This window comes from Lagenorhynchus albirostris, chromosome 11, assembly GCF_949774975.1.
Source record: "Lagenorhynchus albirostris chromosome 11, mLagAlb1.1, whole genome shotgun sequence".
NCBI classification, from domain to species: domain Eukaryota; kingdom Metazoa; phylum Chordata; class Mammalia; order Artiodactyla; family Delphinidae; genus Lagenorhynchus; species Lagenorhynchus albirostris.
Window position 1 is genome coordinate 36,723,852 of NC_083105.1, and position 16,180 is coordinate 36,740,031.

The following is a 16,180-nucleotide window of genomic DNA, read 5'->3' on the forward strand; positions in this document are numbered from 1 at the left end:
CAAGTTCCTACACTATGGGCCCCAGGTGCTGAGACTACAAAAAACCACAAGTTGGGAGTCGAGGGTCAACAATTATTTCCTGGGTCTTCACCCAACGGCATTGCCTTCTTAAGTCACTGGAGAATGTCTGACTTGTAGGGTCTTGACAGAGCACTTTGAACAACACAAGTTATATCCTCTCTGGATGTTCACAACAGTGAGGAGGGTGATTACAGTAGGAAACGGTGTTAGGGATACCACAGTCCCCAACTCAACTCCTAAAATAACTCAATGAAAGCAGACACAAATACATACTTGAGTGCTCACACTGAACTTTATAACCTTCAAAAGGCACACTCCTTATGAAAAATCTCTTTCCAAATACAACTTCTTGAGACAAAATGTGATTTCTAAACTTTCCTTTCTTGAAGATTTCTCCAAACATTTCATTAAGAATTTCCTCTCTCTAGATATATTTTCCATTTGATGTTTTTTCATCTTGAGTAATTTTTTTCTTCAGTACCCCAAATCTCTATCATCTGCTCCCCACTTTCCCCAAATCCTTTCAGTTCTCTCACAAAAATGCTGAAATCCCTTTTCATATATTAACACCTACTCTTATACTGTTCTACTGAAATTCAAGGCATTTTGGGAAATAAACTATTACATGAAGTGAAATATTAGTATTATAAATGACTGACAAAGTTCTTAACTTTTTAGTTGATTAGCTATAATAGGTAGGATTTTTATTTATTTTTAATATCTTTATTGGAATATAATTGCTTTACAATGGTGTCTTAGTTTCTGCTTTATAACAAAGTGAATCAGTTATACATATACATATGTCCCCATATCTCTTCCCTCTTGCGTCTTCCTCCCTCCCACCCTCCCTATCCCACCCCCATCACAAAGCACTGAGCTGATCTCCCTGTGAGGAATTTCATTTTTATGTAAATTTTATATGAAACTCCTAAAAATAGTCAAGCTGTTATTTGAACTGAAGAAGCCTAGCTCTGATGTCCCAGTAGTACCAAGTCATGATGCTATTTTGCCTCTCTGACACTTTGGCAGGGATAGGGTGTCATTCATTTTTTTATCATATACTTTCATTTAGGAAAGCAAAGAAACTCTTAAAAATAAAGCTCTCCTTTCCCATGCCTTTTAGAAAAATTATGTAAAATGGTATCCAAATAATTTAGAAATAAATGTATATTTATATTGTTATTATAAACTGATTGTAGGGCTTCCCTGGTGGCGCAGTGGTTGAGAGTCCGCCTGCCGATGCAGGGGACACGGGTTCATGCCCCGGTCCAGGAAGATCCCACATGCCGCGGAGCGGCTGGGCCTGTGAGCCATGGCCGCTGAGCCTGCGCGTCCGGAGCCTGTGCTCTGCAACGGGAGAGGCCACAACGGTGAGAGGCCCGTGTACCGCAAAAAACAAAAAACAAAAAAACAAAAAACTGATTGTAGAAAGGCCACCAAAAAAGACCAAGAAATGTATTTTAAGCAAGAGAACATACAAAAATGGAATGCACAGAGGAACACAAACAGGATAGAATAAAATCATCATTTCCCAAGTTACCCTGAGTAAATAAGAGCTTTACAGCTGTTTCTTAAGAGAAAGGAGAGTTATGAAGTGCCTTCGAATGTGCATTCCTGGAATAACTAGGACTATCCATCCTGATAAATACAGATGGGGGTAAGTGGGAAGGAAGTCAACATCTCCCAAGCAGCCTGTGCCTGACTACTCCAGGAATAAGCTAGATGTGGCTCAGAGTTTACTTTCTTTCCTTCACAAGTGATAAATCAACTTAACAGTTTAATGCATTTTAAAATGGGAGGGAGCAGAAAGAGTACACCCTTAAAGTGTGTGTATATATATATATATATATATATGTGTGTGTGTGTGTCTGTGTGTCTGTGTGTGTATATATATTAGACATGCATTTTACAGGTCTAGTGGAAAGGGCACTAAGCTAAAAGAACACTGCAATTAACTGAGCTAGAATGCACTACTAAACTTCTGCTGTATATCATGTTCTCATGTAAGTCTGGGGAATACCCAACTCATAAGCTTGACTGTAAACATGAACAAGCCCTTGGGAAATTGAAAAACAGAGCACAAGTGCATTGGGGCACTATTATGATTAAGGCTCTTTCCTCTTCCAGACCCCAAAGGAACCACTATTTTGATCTGTACTGTAGTTAAGAGCTAGGGCTCCAGAGTCAAGAGACTCAAATCTCAGTGTTCACTACTTAACAGTTTCCTCATGTGTATCATGGGATAATAGTCCCGATCTCACAGGCCATGTATGCAGCACTTTAATTGATGAAGAATTGATGAAGAATTGATGAAGAAATTGATGAAGAAAACTTTGAACAGTACTTTGGTAAGCTCTGTGTTAAACTTACGTATTCTTTTCATGATCATAATTATTAACCACCTGTAACAGTAACAACAGTTGATATTTATTGAACACTTACTATGTGATAGACATGGTTTTAAGCATTTTACATCTTTCACTCATTTAATCCTAACAAAAACTCTATGAGGAAGGTATTATTGCTACTCTTATTTTTTTATTATTATTATTTTATTTTACAGATAAATTAAGCTATTTTATTTTACAGATAAATTAAACTAAGCTATGGATAAATAAAAATAGCTATAAATTAAGCTATTAAATTTAATTTACAGATAAATTAAATCATGATGTGTCTCTGATCACTAAGCCAGTAACTGATGAAGACCAGCAGACTGCTGATGCAAACCAGCAGTCTGAGACTAAAGCTTACACACTTAAACAATATGCTCAAATGCCTTTAAAAAATCAGTTTTTATCAATTTTCAGATAGGTATAATGAGTAAAAAAAAAAACCACACAAAATTTTTAGCATTGTGTCTGGCCCAGAGAAAGCACTCAGTAAATGATACTTGTTGCTACTATTATGCTACTATTATTTTTAAAAATTCAAATTGACATATTAATCCTCCCTGAAAATAAGTAAAAGAGAAATTTCTAAAATTTAGGGCAATAAGAAAACTTTTGTGAAAAATTTAAAAGGAACTCTTAAAAAAATACTTTAAAATTCCTAATATGTTTCATAAATCTTAAGGTAGAGGAAAAGGCAATTACATGAATATGTGAAGGATACACTTAACATCTGTTTATATGTAAAAACCCATTTGGTTTTTGCAACTAATGACTAATGAAGTCAATAAAGAAGAAAGTTAAAAAACAACCAACTAAAATGTGTGGTTTGGACTATAGTTAAAAAATAAATTGAATGCTATACCTTGTTTATCTTTGCTTGAACTAAGCCCATAAAAGCCTGACAGTCAGTAATAACATTCTTTAGAAATATTTATAGACTGTTTAATATAGTCTGAATAAATGAGACATTAGTACAAGAGTATAATGTGGAAGTTTTCCTAAAAGTTCAATTTACTTTTCCTGAGAATTCTCTTTTAAAGTAAATTCTCTTTTAAAGTAAACTTACAGAACATGTATAAGTTTGAATATGAATAGGTGACAAGAACAGGTGATACTTATAAAAATCCATCAGGTTTTAGGTTCATCAGCAGGTCAAGTATGAAGAGTACTTTGAGAAAAACTATCACATTCATCAGTTGGATTAGAGTAAAAACGCTCACTTACCCCTTGGCCGACTGCAACGCGCTCCAGTGCCTTTAAGGAGAAAAAAATAAGACAAAGACAGCTGATATATTTAGTCTTGTCTTATAAGACTTATAAACACACTGTATAAGGGCTTGTAAAAGTGACATTTAAAAAGATTAATTAAATGATAACATATAAGTTTATACACTTAAAAGTGTTAATAACATTAAGGAATGTTAACTGGTACACTTGTATAATTTAGGGCTGATATATGGATGTGTGTCATGCACACAAACACATACACACCCCAACTGTATACACTCCTTGAATTTTAGAAGGAATTAGAAAACAGGAAAGAAAGAAAATGACATATTCTTGGCTCACTTTTATTGCAGCTAAAACAATCAAATAAATCCAAAACTATTATTATTTATAGACATACATAAACATATTTATATACGTACTACTTTTTAACTTATTTTCTTCCAATTTTTTATAAACGTATAATTTCATCTTTTATTAAACAAGATTATATTGAACTGATTATAGTTGAAATCTTAGTTTAGAAAAGTACATATATTTTTGGTCTGCATGGTCAAATTCAAATCAAATTCACATATGATCAAGTCACCGTAAGAGAAAGTAATACATATTTTTGCAATTTTATAGGTAGCTGCTTTTACACTGATATTTATTTAAAATTCAAAACACTTTTATAAAAAAAAATTATAAAATTTTCCCAATATTTATAAAATTTTATAAAGTTTTCCCAATATTTTATAAAATTTTCCCAGTATTTCTCATAAATACTCATAATCTAACATACATGAAAGGATTTGTTATGATTTAAAAATGGAATAGGGCCTTCTGAAACTTTCAATTTTTTAGACATGCATTTCTACACTTACGTTGTTTTATAACTAAATTAGATATAACATTTTAGCTAAAATTTTATTTTTAAAGTTTTCCTTAGAAAATATTTCAAACATAAAGAAAAACAGTAAAATGTAACAGTGCATATACTTCCTACTCACATTTAAAGTACTCATATTTGCTTCAGATGGCTATGTCTTTATAAATAATACTTTTTAGATACAGCTGAATCGTGTACTTTTAAAACTGGAAGAAAATGTGCAGATTATCCCAAGTGCAATTTTCTCAGATGCACGAGGTCGCTGACAATGGCAGGGTCTTGACACAAGCTGCACAGCTAGTTAGCAGGTGAATAGGAACTAAAAACTTGTTTTCTGAACCCCGGTTTACTTCTCATGCCCTCACACCATGAAGAGTTAGTGGGAAAATGAGTTCATGGTATAAAAGCTTGCTTTAAAGAAATTTTTTGAAGAAAAAAAAATGTAATTTTTCCATTGACTTCAAGGATACCTTCATGAACATCAAGAACCAGAGTGCTATGAATACAGAAGATAGTTACTATATAATTTTTGTATTAAATTAAGTAGCAACAGGCCCAGAACAAGTATGTTATTGAAGAAAACACTGAGTTTTCATTTACAGTACTGGTTGTGTTCATTTCAGATTAAATTTTTGTGTTACTTGCTTTGCTAAAAGGCCGAACTATCAATAATAAAGATACAAAAGTTTTTAATAATAAATGATTTGGCATCAATAAAAATCTCATATAACTCAGGACTACTTTTGGTATGTGTTGCTGATGTGTTTGTTTTAGAAATACCAATGATAAATTCTGATTACATAATAAAAGATAATCAGGTAGGTGATAAGCAGTTTCTTACAAACATTAATAATTTTTCTTGGCCAATAAATATACCAAGTGTTCGTTTCATACTAATCTAAAATATTTTACAGTTTTATCAGGCTAAAAGTATGCTGACAAGATTGCACTAATGTAATTAAATGTTCCCCTCTGGTTAGTACCCTTAACAATTTATCTGAAAGTGTCACCAGAAAGGTATACTTCTCTCTCTCTCTCTCTCTCTCTGTGTGTCTCTCTCTCAACCCCTTAAGTTTTGAATATTTGTAGAAAAGGTCAGTTATGGAGCAAAAGGCAATAAAACAAGATGCACCAAAAGAAATATGTTCCTTAGACTTTCCTAGATTAGCATCAAAAAAAGAAGTCAAGGTGAGCAAAGACAGGGATAGAGTTTAGGAGAGGGGCATTCCATGAGAAGCTGACATTGGTCAGGCAAAGTTCTTAAGTGTGGCACGGTTGACAAATTTTACATTCTGGAATTTATTTTTCAAAAACTCTTCTTGTTGGTTTGTTGAATGTTTATTTTTATAGCAAACATTTTTATTTTGTGGATATATTATATCATTTTATTTTCTAAGGGATACTAATAGTTATTTTATTTTACTTTGGATAGTATCCATTTCCTCCAAGTTGCTACTCTTCTATTTGTTTATCTGATCTCTTTTCTTTCATGTTAGACTTTCTTAGACAACTAGTGATTCTTGGCTTTTTGATAATTAAAATGTGGTAATCATAAACTTGATTAGAAGCACTGTGCTTATGAGTGAGGACTTTTAATTGTGGATCTCACCACAAAGGTCCTATTTCATTGTGAAATCCCTAATGCCAATACCTTTAGTCTTTCCTCTTAGGCTAATCAGATTCCCTATAAAAGACTATTTCAGTTTCTTGCCTAGAGGGTATAAGCTGCCAGCATTCTGGGAACCAAGTCATTCCAAGAATGACCTCCCATTCTAACAAGACCCTAAATGAGTATCATTTACAAATATAATGAAAGAAAGCCAAATTCCCAGAAAAGTATTTTAAGAGGACTCACAAAAGGAAATCATTATTTGAGCATAAATAAGATTTCGAAGTTAATTCTCAGATATGTGACCCAGAACACTAGAACACTTTTTTATATTGCTGTGTTACTGGCAATATAAAAAATATTGAGATAATGACTACAAAATAGTTAATTTATCTTGGGATTGGGCATTAAACACATTATTTTAAAAGCTATATTTTAAATTTATGATGACAAAGTCCACTTATACCATTTAACTGGCATCTGTTCCTTTTTAAACCAACATAACACCACAAACAGAGAAGACTGTGGCTAAAGTGTTCTAGGTCTAAGGACACGAGCTAAATAAAGATTTCACTTAACTAGATAGTTACTTCATATCCCAGGTAGCTTAATAATATTTTTCCCATTTTATAAAAAATTAGGAGGCCAAATGATCTGCTACAAACAAACACAAACATACCACAGAGCTGTGGATAAAGCACTACAGTAATTCTGTGTTTAAGACTTGGTTGTTGGTACATTTTATATGATAATTAAAGTAATTATATTAAGAAATTAAGTACTATAATGTAGAATTATAGTATAATTATAAATTGTTATCACACTGCATGCAGAGTAATGTTGGAAAGGTAAGTCATTTTCTTCCTCATAATTTGCAATGCACAAAAACATTAATTATGACACTCTGCAAAATTTGGCATTTAATGAAGCCAAAAGTAAATAAATATAATTCTGCAACATCTGGATAAAACTCTAAGTCCAGGAAAAAAAACAGTCATACCAAACATGCTGACATTCTGGCATTCCGGCCACAGCACCATCTCTCTTCCTTTAAATAGTGGCACATTGGAAATCCCCACTTTTCTTGGGTACATTCTGCAGACGGAATAAAAATACGGATTATTTAAATAAAATTCTTCCTCTTTTAGTTAAAGTAAATAATCTATTGAGAAAGCAAATCAGTCATTTGAAAGTCAAACAGTAGTTAAACATGTAAGTGGTAATGTTTAACAGTTCATTCCAGTATGTTAATTAAAAGCATATTAATGTTATGAAAATGGTATTTTCTCAACAACAGCTGTTTTGTATTTAAGCTCCAGGTCTGATACCAACCAATTTGCCAAAATTATTTCTCAAATATTTAGCAAAAGCAATTTAAAATGGAAATACTTTGCATGTTCAGTGTAACTACAGAAGATAAGTAATGAGATACTGGGCATTTACTGCTGACCCGACTTTCTAATAAAATGGTTTATTAAATGTGACATTTGGCAATTTATTATAGAACAATATTAATTCATTCCTAACAATGTTGAAGCACCAATTTTTTTTCCAGCCACGATGTTCACTTTCCAGAAAATGAACAGCTGTATAGGCTCTTGTTTTTTCACTCCCTTGACAGGCTGTAAGATTTTCAACTCTGATTCAGTTTGGCTCAACTGCATTTATGGTTCGAGTAACAACAAAAAAATCAACATTTTCTGCTTAATCACAGGTATCTGCTGCCCAACTCACTAACAGAGTTACACGTGCAACTTGCAGATGTGTAAGCCCCTTATGTACAACTATTAACTGCACAGGGTTTCTCAAAAGGAAAAAAAAAATTTCTATTTTAAATTAAAGTCTAGAAAAGCTTAAGCCTATCAAAACTGTGGCAATTAAAAGAAAACTGAGATGAATATAAATTTTCTATTAGGTTAAGTAAAACAGGAACTAGAAAACAAGAAAATGCTTTAAAAGAAAATACTGTTGAGGTAGATTCCACTAAATAAACTTCTGTGTTATGAAAGGTCAAATGATTTTTTATTAAAATAGAGAAAATTTAAATTTCATGCAGATCATAAGCCTGTGATAGTGATTTCTTTCAGGTATTAAAGTAAGATTTACAATAGACGTTATTAATACTCAGATGGAAGATACTGACCCTGCCCTAGGAATATAAATAATAATAATGCTAGTATTTATACAGCACTTAATATTGTTAGGCACTATTGTAAGTGCTTTAAATGTAATAACTAGCTTTAAATGCTAAGAGCGTTAAATGTATTAACTAGTCCCCACAGCAATTCTGTGAAATAGGTATACTATTATTCTCATGTTTCAGATAGAGAAAGTGAGCACAGGGAGGTTAAGAAAACTGCCTAAGTTGCAAATCTAGCACATGGCAGAGTTGGAATTTAAACCCAGGCAGTCTGACACCAGGGGCCATGCTCTTAACCACCAGGCTATATAAACAATTTCACTTTACAACTGCCCAGGAATCATGGAGCCCTTGAAGCCCATCCAGTAACTAGGGACCCTGGACTACTTCTCTGTCAATTTCCAAGATGCCTTGAAACAGCAGTTTGAGTTTTACTGAAGGCTTTATGATTTAACTGAAACATGATTATTGCTAAATCAAAGGGTTACTCTAAGTACTTCAATTTTTTTCTTACAACTGAAGAAAGAAATATCTAAACTTTACTGTAAAGGGTAAGGGGCTAGAGAAATGGGGTTGTGGTCTTTTATTGAGAGTGTTAGGAAAAGTGCTAACCAATACAACAGCTAGTTCTTTCCCTTCCCCCATCTGCTCTCTCCTTCTTCCTCGTAATAACAGCACTCAATTTTTACCTGGCTATTCAGCTGCTCGGGTTAAAGACTGCAATTCCCAGACTCCCATGCAGTCACTAGGATAGCTAGAGGGTAAGTTTTGGCTAACTGGATGAGGGCAGAAATGATGTGTGCAAATGCTCAAAGAGGAGTGGGGGGGGGCATGATCTTTCCCCCACACTTTCCACTCTACTTCATCCCTCGAATGTGTTCATGTTGGCAAGCAGATGGTGGAGCAACAAAATAGAAGGACTCTGGGTTCTTGGAAGGCTTTTTGGTGCAGAGCTCCCTTACTAACTCTGTCTACCTCTGGACTGAAACAGAAATATCCATCTGTCTTGTTGAAGTCACTGTTACTTTGGGTTTGAACCCATTTTGCACCTAAATCTTTATCTTAATGCTTCCCAAACTTTTTTTGTAGCTCAGCCCTCTGGGAATATGGCAAATTTTGTACATCACAGTGGAATAAACAGATAACTGTGTTGAGGCAAAACCTATGGGATGAAGGAAGCAGTATCCCGGGAACTCCCATATAGCATCCACAGCACACTAGTTGAATACTTCTGCCCTAATTAATACAGAAGTCTTCTTTGAGGATGTGATATTTGAGCAGAGATTTAAAGGAGGAAGCAAGCCATGTAAATATTAGGGGAAGACAATGAAAAACAAACAAACAAAGTGCTTCCAACAGGATACAGTTAATCTCCAAAAACATAATACCAGAACATTTTACCATTTAAAATGATTAGCCAGCAATTTCTCAACTTATAATATCCCAACCAAATACCTACAAAATAAATTTCTACTAGGGGAAAAGAAGAAATGAAAGTCAACTTACTACAGAACATGAAAAGAATCCCACTTAAGAAACAAGCAATGCATTTGTAATGAAAAGTATAATTAGTGCGCCATCATTGCTCTGCAATTCACCTTATGTTGCCAGGAAAAAAGCAGGTCTACTTGTCTGAAAACAGGTAGAAATTTCCTCTGCCAATAATAATCTAAAAAAACTGACTGAGAAAAATTATAACTTATCATTAGATTGAAATGGGAAGAGTATTTCTGGAAAATATATTACAATGGAAGGGGTATATTATTTCCAGGAAAAAAAAAATCTAAGAAATCCATGTCAAAGTTACTCTCAAATTGTTGACCTATAGAAACTGTAAGAGATAATAAAATTTATTCTGTCTCTAAGCCATTCAGTTTTGTGGTGATTTCTGAAACAGCATTAGATGATGCATACAGTTGTGAAGTAGCAATCGAGAGGCTAATTACCTCATACAAGGGAACTGAGACAGAAAAATGCACTGCTCGATGAGGATGGGAAGTATGCTTCCTCAGCAAAGAGCTAAGTTTTGATTAGACAGTAAAGGAATTTTCAGAGAATAGGCTGCAGATAAAGACACTTTTAGTAATGAATGACCAAATTCCAGAAAATTTTGGAATTGAGGAGAGGTAGAAGACTAGTCAGAACAAAGGACATATAGAGATACATTTGATGAGAATCCCAGAAATCAGGAATGAATCGTGAGGCCAGGGTTTCTGGTGAGGGCTGACATGAATGGGGATCAAAGGCACGATGGGATTTGGTCTTTACCATCCCTAGAGAGATAGTGGTGAAGCTGTGAGTGTTGTGGTAGGGGCGGAGGAAGGAATTTTTCAGGGGAATACAGAGTTCTGGCCTTGACAGTTGATAAAGGGAAGATGCAGACACGGATACACAGGACTCCTGGCATTCCTCTTGATTTCAGATGATATAGCATGGAAGCCAGCAGGGGAGCAGTCACACACTGAGCACACAGGGCTGTCACTGGAGAAATGGAGGCTGAAAGATAGCAAGCATGTTCCCTAACTTGTGCTGATGAAGGTGACGAGGTAGGGAGGAGGGTTACTGTCTTCCTTAGGGCTCATAAAACTTCTCTTTGCCACCACAGTGAAGGCCTACAGAAGGGTGCCCTTAACCTGTGTGTAAGAAAGTTCTCCCTTCAACCCTACATAACAGTGTGAAGGACAGCTGAAGGGCAGTCTTACTCCATGCACATGGCTCCCCAAATCTCTATCCAAAACACCCATGAACTTTAAGGTCCTAGGGCAGTTTACAGCAATTGCGAGCCTTGGCTCAGGGCTATGTGAAACCACATTAAAGACTCACTCCTCTGGACACCCAATGATTGTGTAATCACCTTGAAGTTTTCTGAGTCTGCGTCACAGTTTCCTCTTTGACTGAGGTCACAGTAGCCTCACAGCTGTTCAATTTGTAAGAGAACAAGTGCAAAAAACTGATACAGAGAGACACCCTCAAACAAAGCCTTTCATATACTGATTCAATATAATCTTTAGAATCTATTTCACCAGCTTCATTCTGACTGCAGTGAAGAATGAGGCTCCCTTCTACGTCCTGAATCAAAGTCACTGTGTTCACCACTTCTATTGTTAAGTCTCGGTCTCCTATTTAACTGTGTTCATATACTAATATTCAAATCTAGTTAAACTGGGCATTAAACTTCCTTATCAGTGAATCAAGTTGCTTTCCTTTACGAGCACTTTCATGCTATCTTTAAATGATAATTTTGGAGTAAATGAAGCCTCTTGGTTTTTGCTTCTATTTCATTTCTTAGTCTTTTTTTTTTTACATGAGATATGACTTGTTTTTATTGGTTATCTATTTTATACATATTAGTGTATATATGTCATCCCAATCTCCCAATTCATCCTACCACCCTCCTGCCCGGCATTCCCCACTTGATGTCCATTCGTTTATTCTCTACATCTATGTCTCTATTTCTGCCTTGAAAATGGGTTCATCTGTACCATTTTTCTAGATTCCACATATATGCGTTAATATATGATATTTGTTTTTCTCTTTGACTTACTTCACTCTGTATGACAGTCTCTAGATCCACTCATGTCTCTACAAATGACCCAATTTCATTCCTTTTTATGGCTGAGTAATATTCCATTGCACATATGTACCACATCTTCTTTATCCATTTGTCTGTCGATGTGCATTTAAATTGCTTCCATAACGTGGCTACTGTAAATACTGCTGCAATGAACATTGGGGTGCATGTGTCTTTTTGAATTATGGTTTTCTCTGCATATATGCCCAGTTTCTTAGTCTTTGCTAGCTTTAGAAATGCATTACTCTTGTAAATGTAGATGTTCTACTAGTTCTTCCTTCTTGTGTTAATAATATTATCCACTTAATTAAACAAGTTTGAATTTTAGAACAACCTTTTATTCTTCTCTCCTTTAATCTCCAAGTTCTTATATATGCATCCTCTTAATTATATCTCCTTTTCGTTTTCAATCTTCATTAGCTCTTGACTGGGTAAATGTAATACCTGCTAAAAAATTCCTTTTCCCTTTTTTTGCCTTCTTGTCCTTCCTCTATATTAGAGTAACTATCTTTCTGAAAAGATCTACATAGGCCACTCAAACAGCTCTTGTTTCCATCATCACCAGCATCTGAGACCAAACCCAATGGGTATTTTTCTTACTGTAGATTTTCGAGAGCTTCTGATACTCCCTCCTTAAAACATTCTCTTCATCTGGCTTCCATGGTATCATTCTCTCTTATTTGTGGCCTAATGCTCTTCATAGCCCCTTGATAGCTCATTATTTTCTGTCTATTAAATGTTCTTAAGGCTTAATCCTCTCATTCCCCAAGCCCCTTTTATACTTCTTTGAATAAAGGCTCATAAACTCACATGCCTTCATCTGGTAAACAAAAGTATGAAGCGGCTAGGTAGAGTGTAATGGGTACTAAAAATTTTGTATGGTAACCGAGTATCACATTTGCCTGGTCTTACTGCTTTTTAAAGTAAAATTTGGGCATAGTTAAGTCTATCTAAATTGCCTAAAATTAGTCTGAACTCTTGCCCTATCTATACTCTTTCCCTAGACAATCCTGTCCATATCTCAATACGTACTCATGATCCCTATAATACATTCAGAGGGCTGCCATAACAAATGGCCACACATTGGGTAGCTGAAAACAACAGAAATGTATTCTCTCACGGTTCTGGAGGCTAGAGGTCTGAAATCAAGGTATCAGTTGGATCATGCTCGCTCCAAATGCTCTAGGAAAGAATCTCTGCTTGCCTCTTCTTAGCTTCTGGTGGTTGCTGGCAATCCTTGGCTTGTAGATACCTCACTCCAGTTTCTGGGCAATTACATCTACTCCTTTAAATTTAATTCCCACATTATTTCAGTCTGAACTTCTTTCTGGATTTTGACGTAAGAATTTTAAACTATTTGCTGAACATTTCTAAAATGAAAAATATGCAAAAATAAACTCATTTCCTAAGTCCACAAATCTGATCTTCCCCCATAATGATGTATCATTATATAGTCAACCAACCTAAAACCCTGCCATCATCTTTAGCCTTCACCACCACCCTTACCCTGACCCTACCACATTTCCCTACCATTGGTTACCATGTTAGTTGGTTTTATCTCTGAAAAGGCCTGGTAAATTGTTGTCTCCTCCTACTGTTCTTATCTAAAATATCCTTGCTTTAGACTCTTATAACTACCCCCTAACCAGTCTCCCTGTCCTGATCTAGCTCCATGCCAGTCTATCTTCTATTATGCGAAAAATTACTACTTTTCAGAAATGTAAATGAATGTATGCAACTCTTTTGCATTAAACACTCAAAAATATTTTTATGGAACAAAGTATACTTTGCTTTCCACTGAATAATATTCTGAGACCTCAGTATAGCATTCATGGCTCTCATAATCTGGCCCTAATTTCTTTGTTCATCTTTCTAAATGAAGACCAAATGTCACCTTTTTTAGAAAGCTTTCCTTCATCCCTTAGTTATGAAAAATTACTCTCTCTTCTAGTCTTAATAGCATTTGGTTTATACATCCATCACTCATTACTTCTTTCATTCATCTTTTCAATAATTCATATCTGTAGTTGATTAAAATCTATAGGTCACGAATATATCACTCTCAGACAAGCAAGAAAGTTCTACGTAATTGCTTGTGAATTCCTCACTACATCATGAGCTCCCTAAGGGGAAAGAGAGTATCTCACTTATCATACATCCTCTGCTGCCTACTACAGAACTTTGTTGAACTGAATCAACAGAATTACACAGATGAAACAAGATTATCTACATGTCCTCACTCTACTTTGAAAATACACACTTTTAAATTTTCTTTAGACCTAAATGAAATCTGACATATAATTTTATCTAGGAAAAATAAACAGGTATTATGCTGTTAGAGACAAATTTTTGTCACCTAAATTAATAATCTCAACTTACATTATACCTTTGTATATAGAGGGTTTTAGACTATCTTATTTAAAACCACAATGACTATTATTGAAAGATAGGAAAAAAAGATAGGGAAAAATATATAAAGTGATTTTTTTTTTTTTTTTTTTTTGCGGTACGCGGGCCTCTCACTGCTGTGGCCTCTCCCGTTGCGGAGCACAGGCTCCGGACGCGCAGGCTCAGCGGCCATGGCTCACGGGTCCAGCTGCTCCACGGCATGTGGTATCTTCCCAGACCGGGGCACGAACCCATGTCCCCTGCATCGGCAGGCGGACTCTCAACCACTGCGTCACCAGGGAAGCCCTATAAAGTGATTTTTGAGAGATTTTGCTTTACTCTTCACATATCTGACCCTCCTCTCCCTGTTTAGTTTTTCTCCTGTTTATAACCTGACATTATGTATCTATTTATTTGTTTTTCTATTCCCTGATGCCTTCTATCAGAGTATAAACTTAATGAGGGCAGGGACTTGGTTTTGATCAATCTTGTACCCCTGGTCCCTAGAATAGTGACTAGCATGTGTCAGGCATCCAATAAATATTTCTTATATGAAGAAAAAAACCCAACAAAATCCTTAGGAATAAACCAAACTAAAACTGGGCAAGATTAACACAAATATCTGAAACAACAACCAAATAAATGAAAAGATAATTTATGTTACAAAGAGAAAAAAATATCAAAGACATAATTTATTCCCATAATGATCTTTAAGTTCAATGCATGTCAATAAAAATCCCAACAGGCTTTTTTTCTTTTTTAATGGACTTTAACAATCTGACTCTAAAACTCATTTGACACACAAATTATCAAAATCAGCTTTTAGGGCTTCCCTGGTGGCGCAGTGGTTGAGAGTCCGCCTGCCGATGCAGGGGACACGGGTTCGTGCCCCGGTCCGGGAAGATCCCACATGCCGCGGAGTGGCTGGGCCCGTGAACCATGGCCACTGGGCCTGCGCGTCCGGAGCCTGTGCTCCGCAACCAGAGAGGCCACGGCAGTGGGAGGCCCGCGTACCGCAAAAAAAAAAAAAAAAAAAAAAAAATCAGCTTTTACTTTAAATCTGGTCAGCAATGTTTATTTTGATCTATACATTATAAAGAAAATGAGATAATTTAAAAATCACTCTTTTTAAGCATAAAACATTTTGCAACTTTTCTATGAATTTGCACTGTAAACCACATATACTTTAATCCCAAATGAAGACTCAAGTAAACTTTTCTACCTAAGCCTTATTAAATTGTTGATGTGATGAACATTTCAATTTTCCTCTTGCCAAGATCTCTGGATAAATAAAATATTTCATCATCAAATTTTAAAATGCTTCCTAATTGTTAATATTAAATAAGATTTTTAAATATTAACTATCTCCTCTAAAAGATGGTCTACCCCTTTCGCATCTACACTAGAAATATTAGAAAGAACTCTAGCAAAATACGAAACAAAAGCCTTATTGTTCGACTTTTCTATCTGGCATTGTTCACCATACGTGCACTGAATATCCTGGCTTCCATTGCTGAGCCCAGACAATAAATGAGCTGCAGTTAGCGAGCCCTTCGTGACTGAAATCTCTTCTTTGGGGAAACTCACTCAGTAACCCTATATCTGGTCTCTAAAAAATATAAGATTTCATCTGTATGTCTTACACAGACCAATGAAGTAAAATGGTCACTCTTTTTAAAGTAAATAAATAAGTAAAACTCATATAAAAGAAAAATGAATGAGGTTAGCTAAGAAAATTCTGAAAAATAAGAACTTTGGGGAACTTGCTCTACTGGATTTCAAAGGTTCAAATAAACTACAGTAATTTTAACAGTATAGTATTATCACAGGAACCAACAAATTAAGGGAAAAGAAGAGAACCTAAAAATGCACTATCTGAGAAAGGTGTTATTTCCTATCAATGTGTGAAAGCATGGATTATTCACTAAATAGCATTCAGAAAAATATAAAAATAAAACCA

At 35.1% G+C, this 16,180-nt stretch overlaps 1 protein-coding gene across 2 annotated transcripts in view; it reads right to left on the bottom strand.

Annotated features, from left to right (window-relative positions):
• Positions 1 to 16,180, bottom strand: part of METTL25 (methyltransferase like 25) — a 126,063-nt gene that overhangs the window by 54,178 nt on the left and 55,705 nt on the right. For both annotated transcript variants that reach the window (XR_009543338.1, XM_060165092.1), the window contains exons 6-7: positions 7,122 to 7,216; positions 3,639 to 3,668 (exon numbers count right to left, since the gene is read on the bottom strand). Coding sequence is in view for 1 of the 2 variants with exons in the window: in XM_060165092.1 (XP_060021075.1) it covers positions 3,639 to 3,668; positions 7,122 to 7,216 (125 nt within the window). In the remaining variant the exon portion in view is untranslated. The remainder of the gene's footprint in view (positions 1 to 3,638; positions 3,669 to 7,121; positions 7,217 to 16,180) is intronic.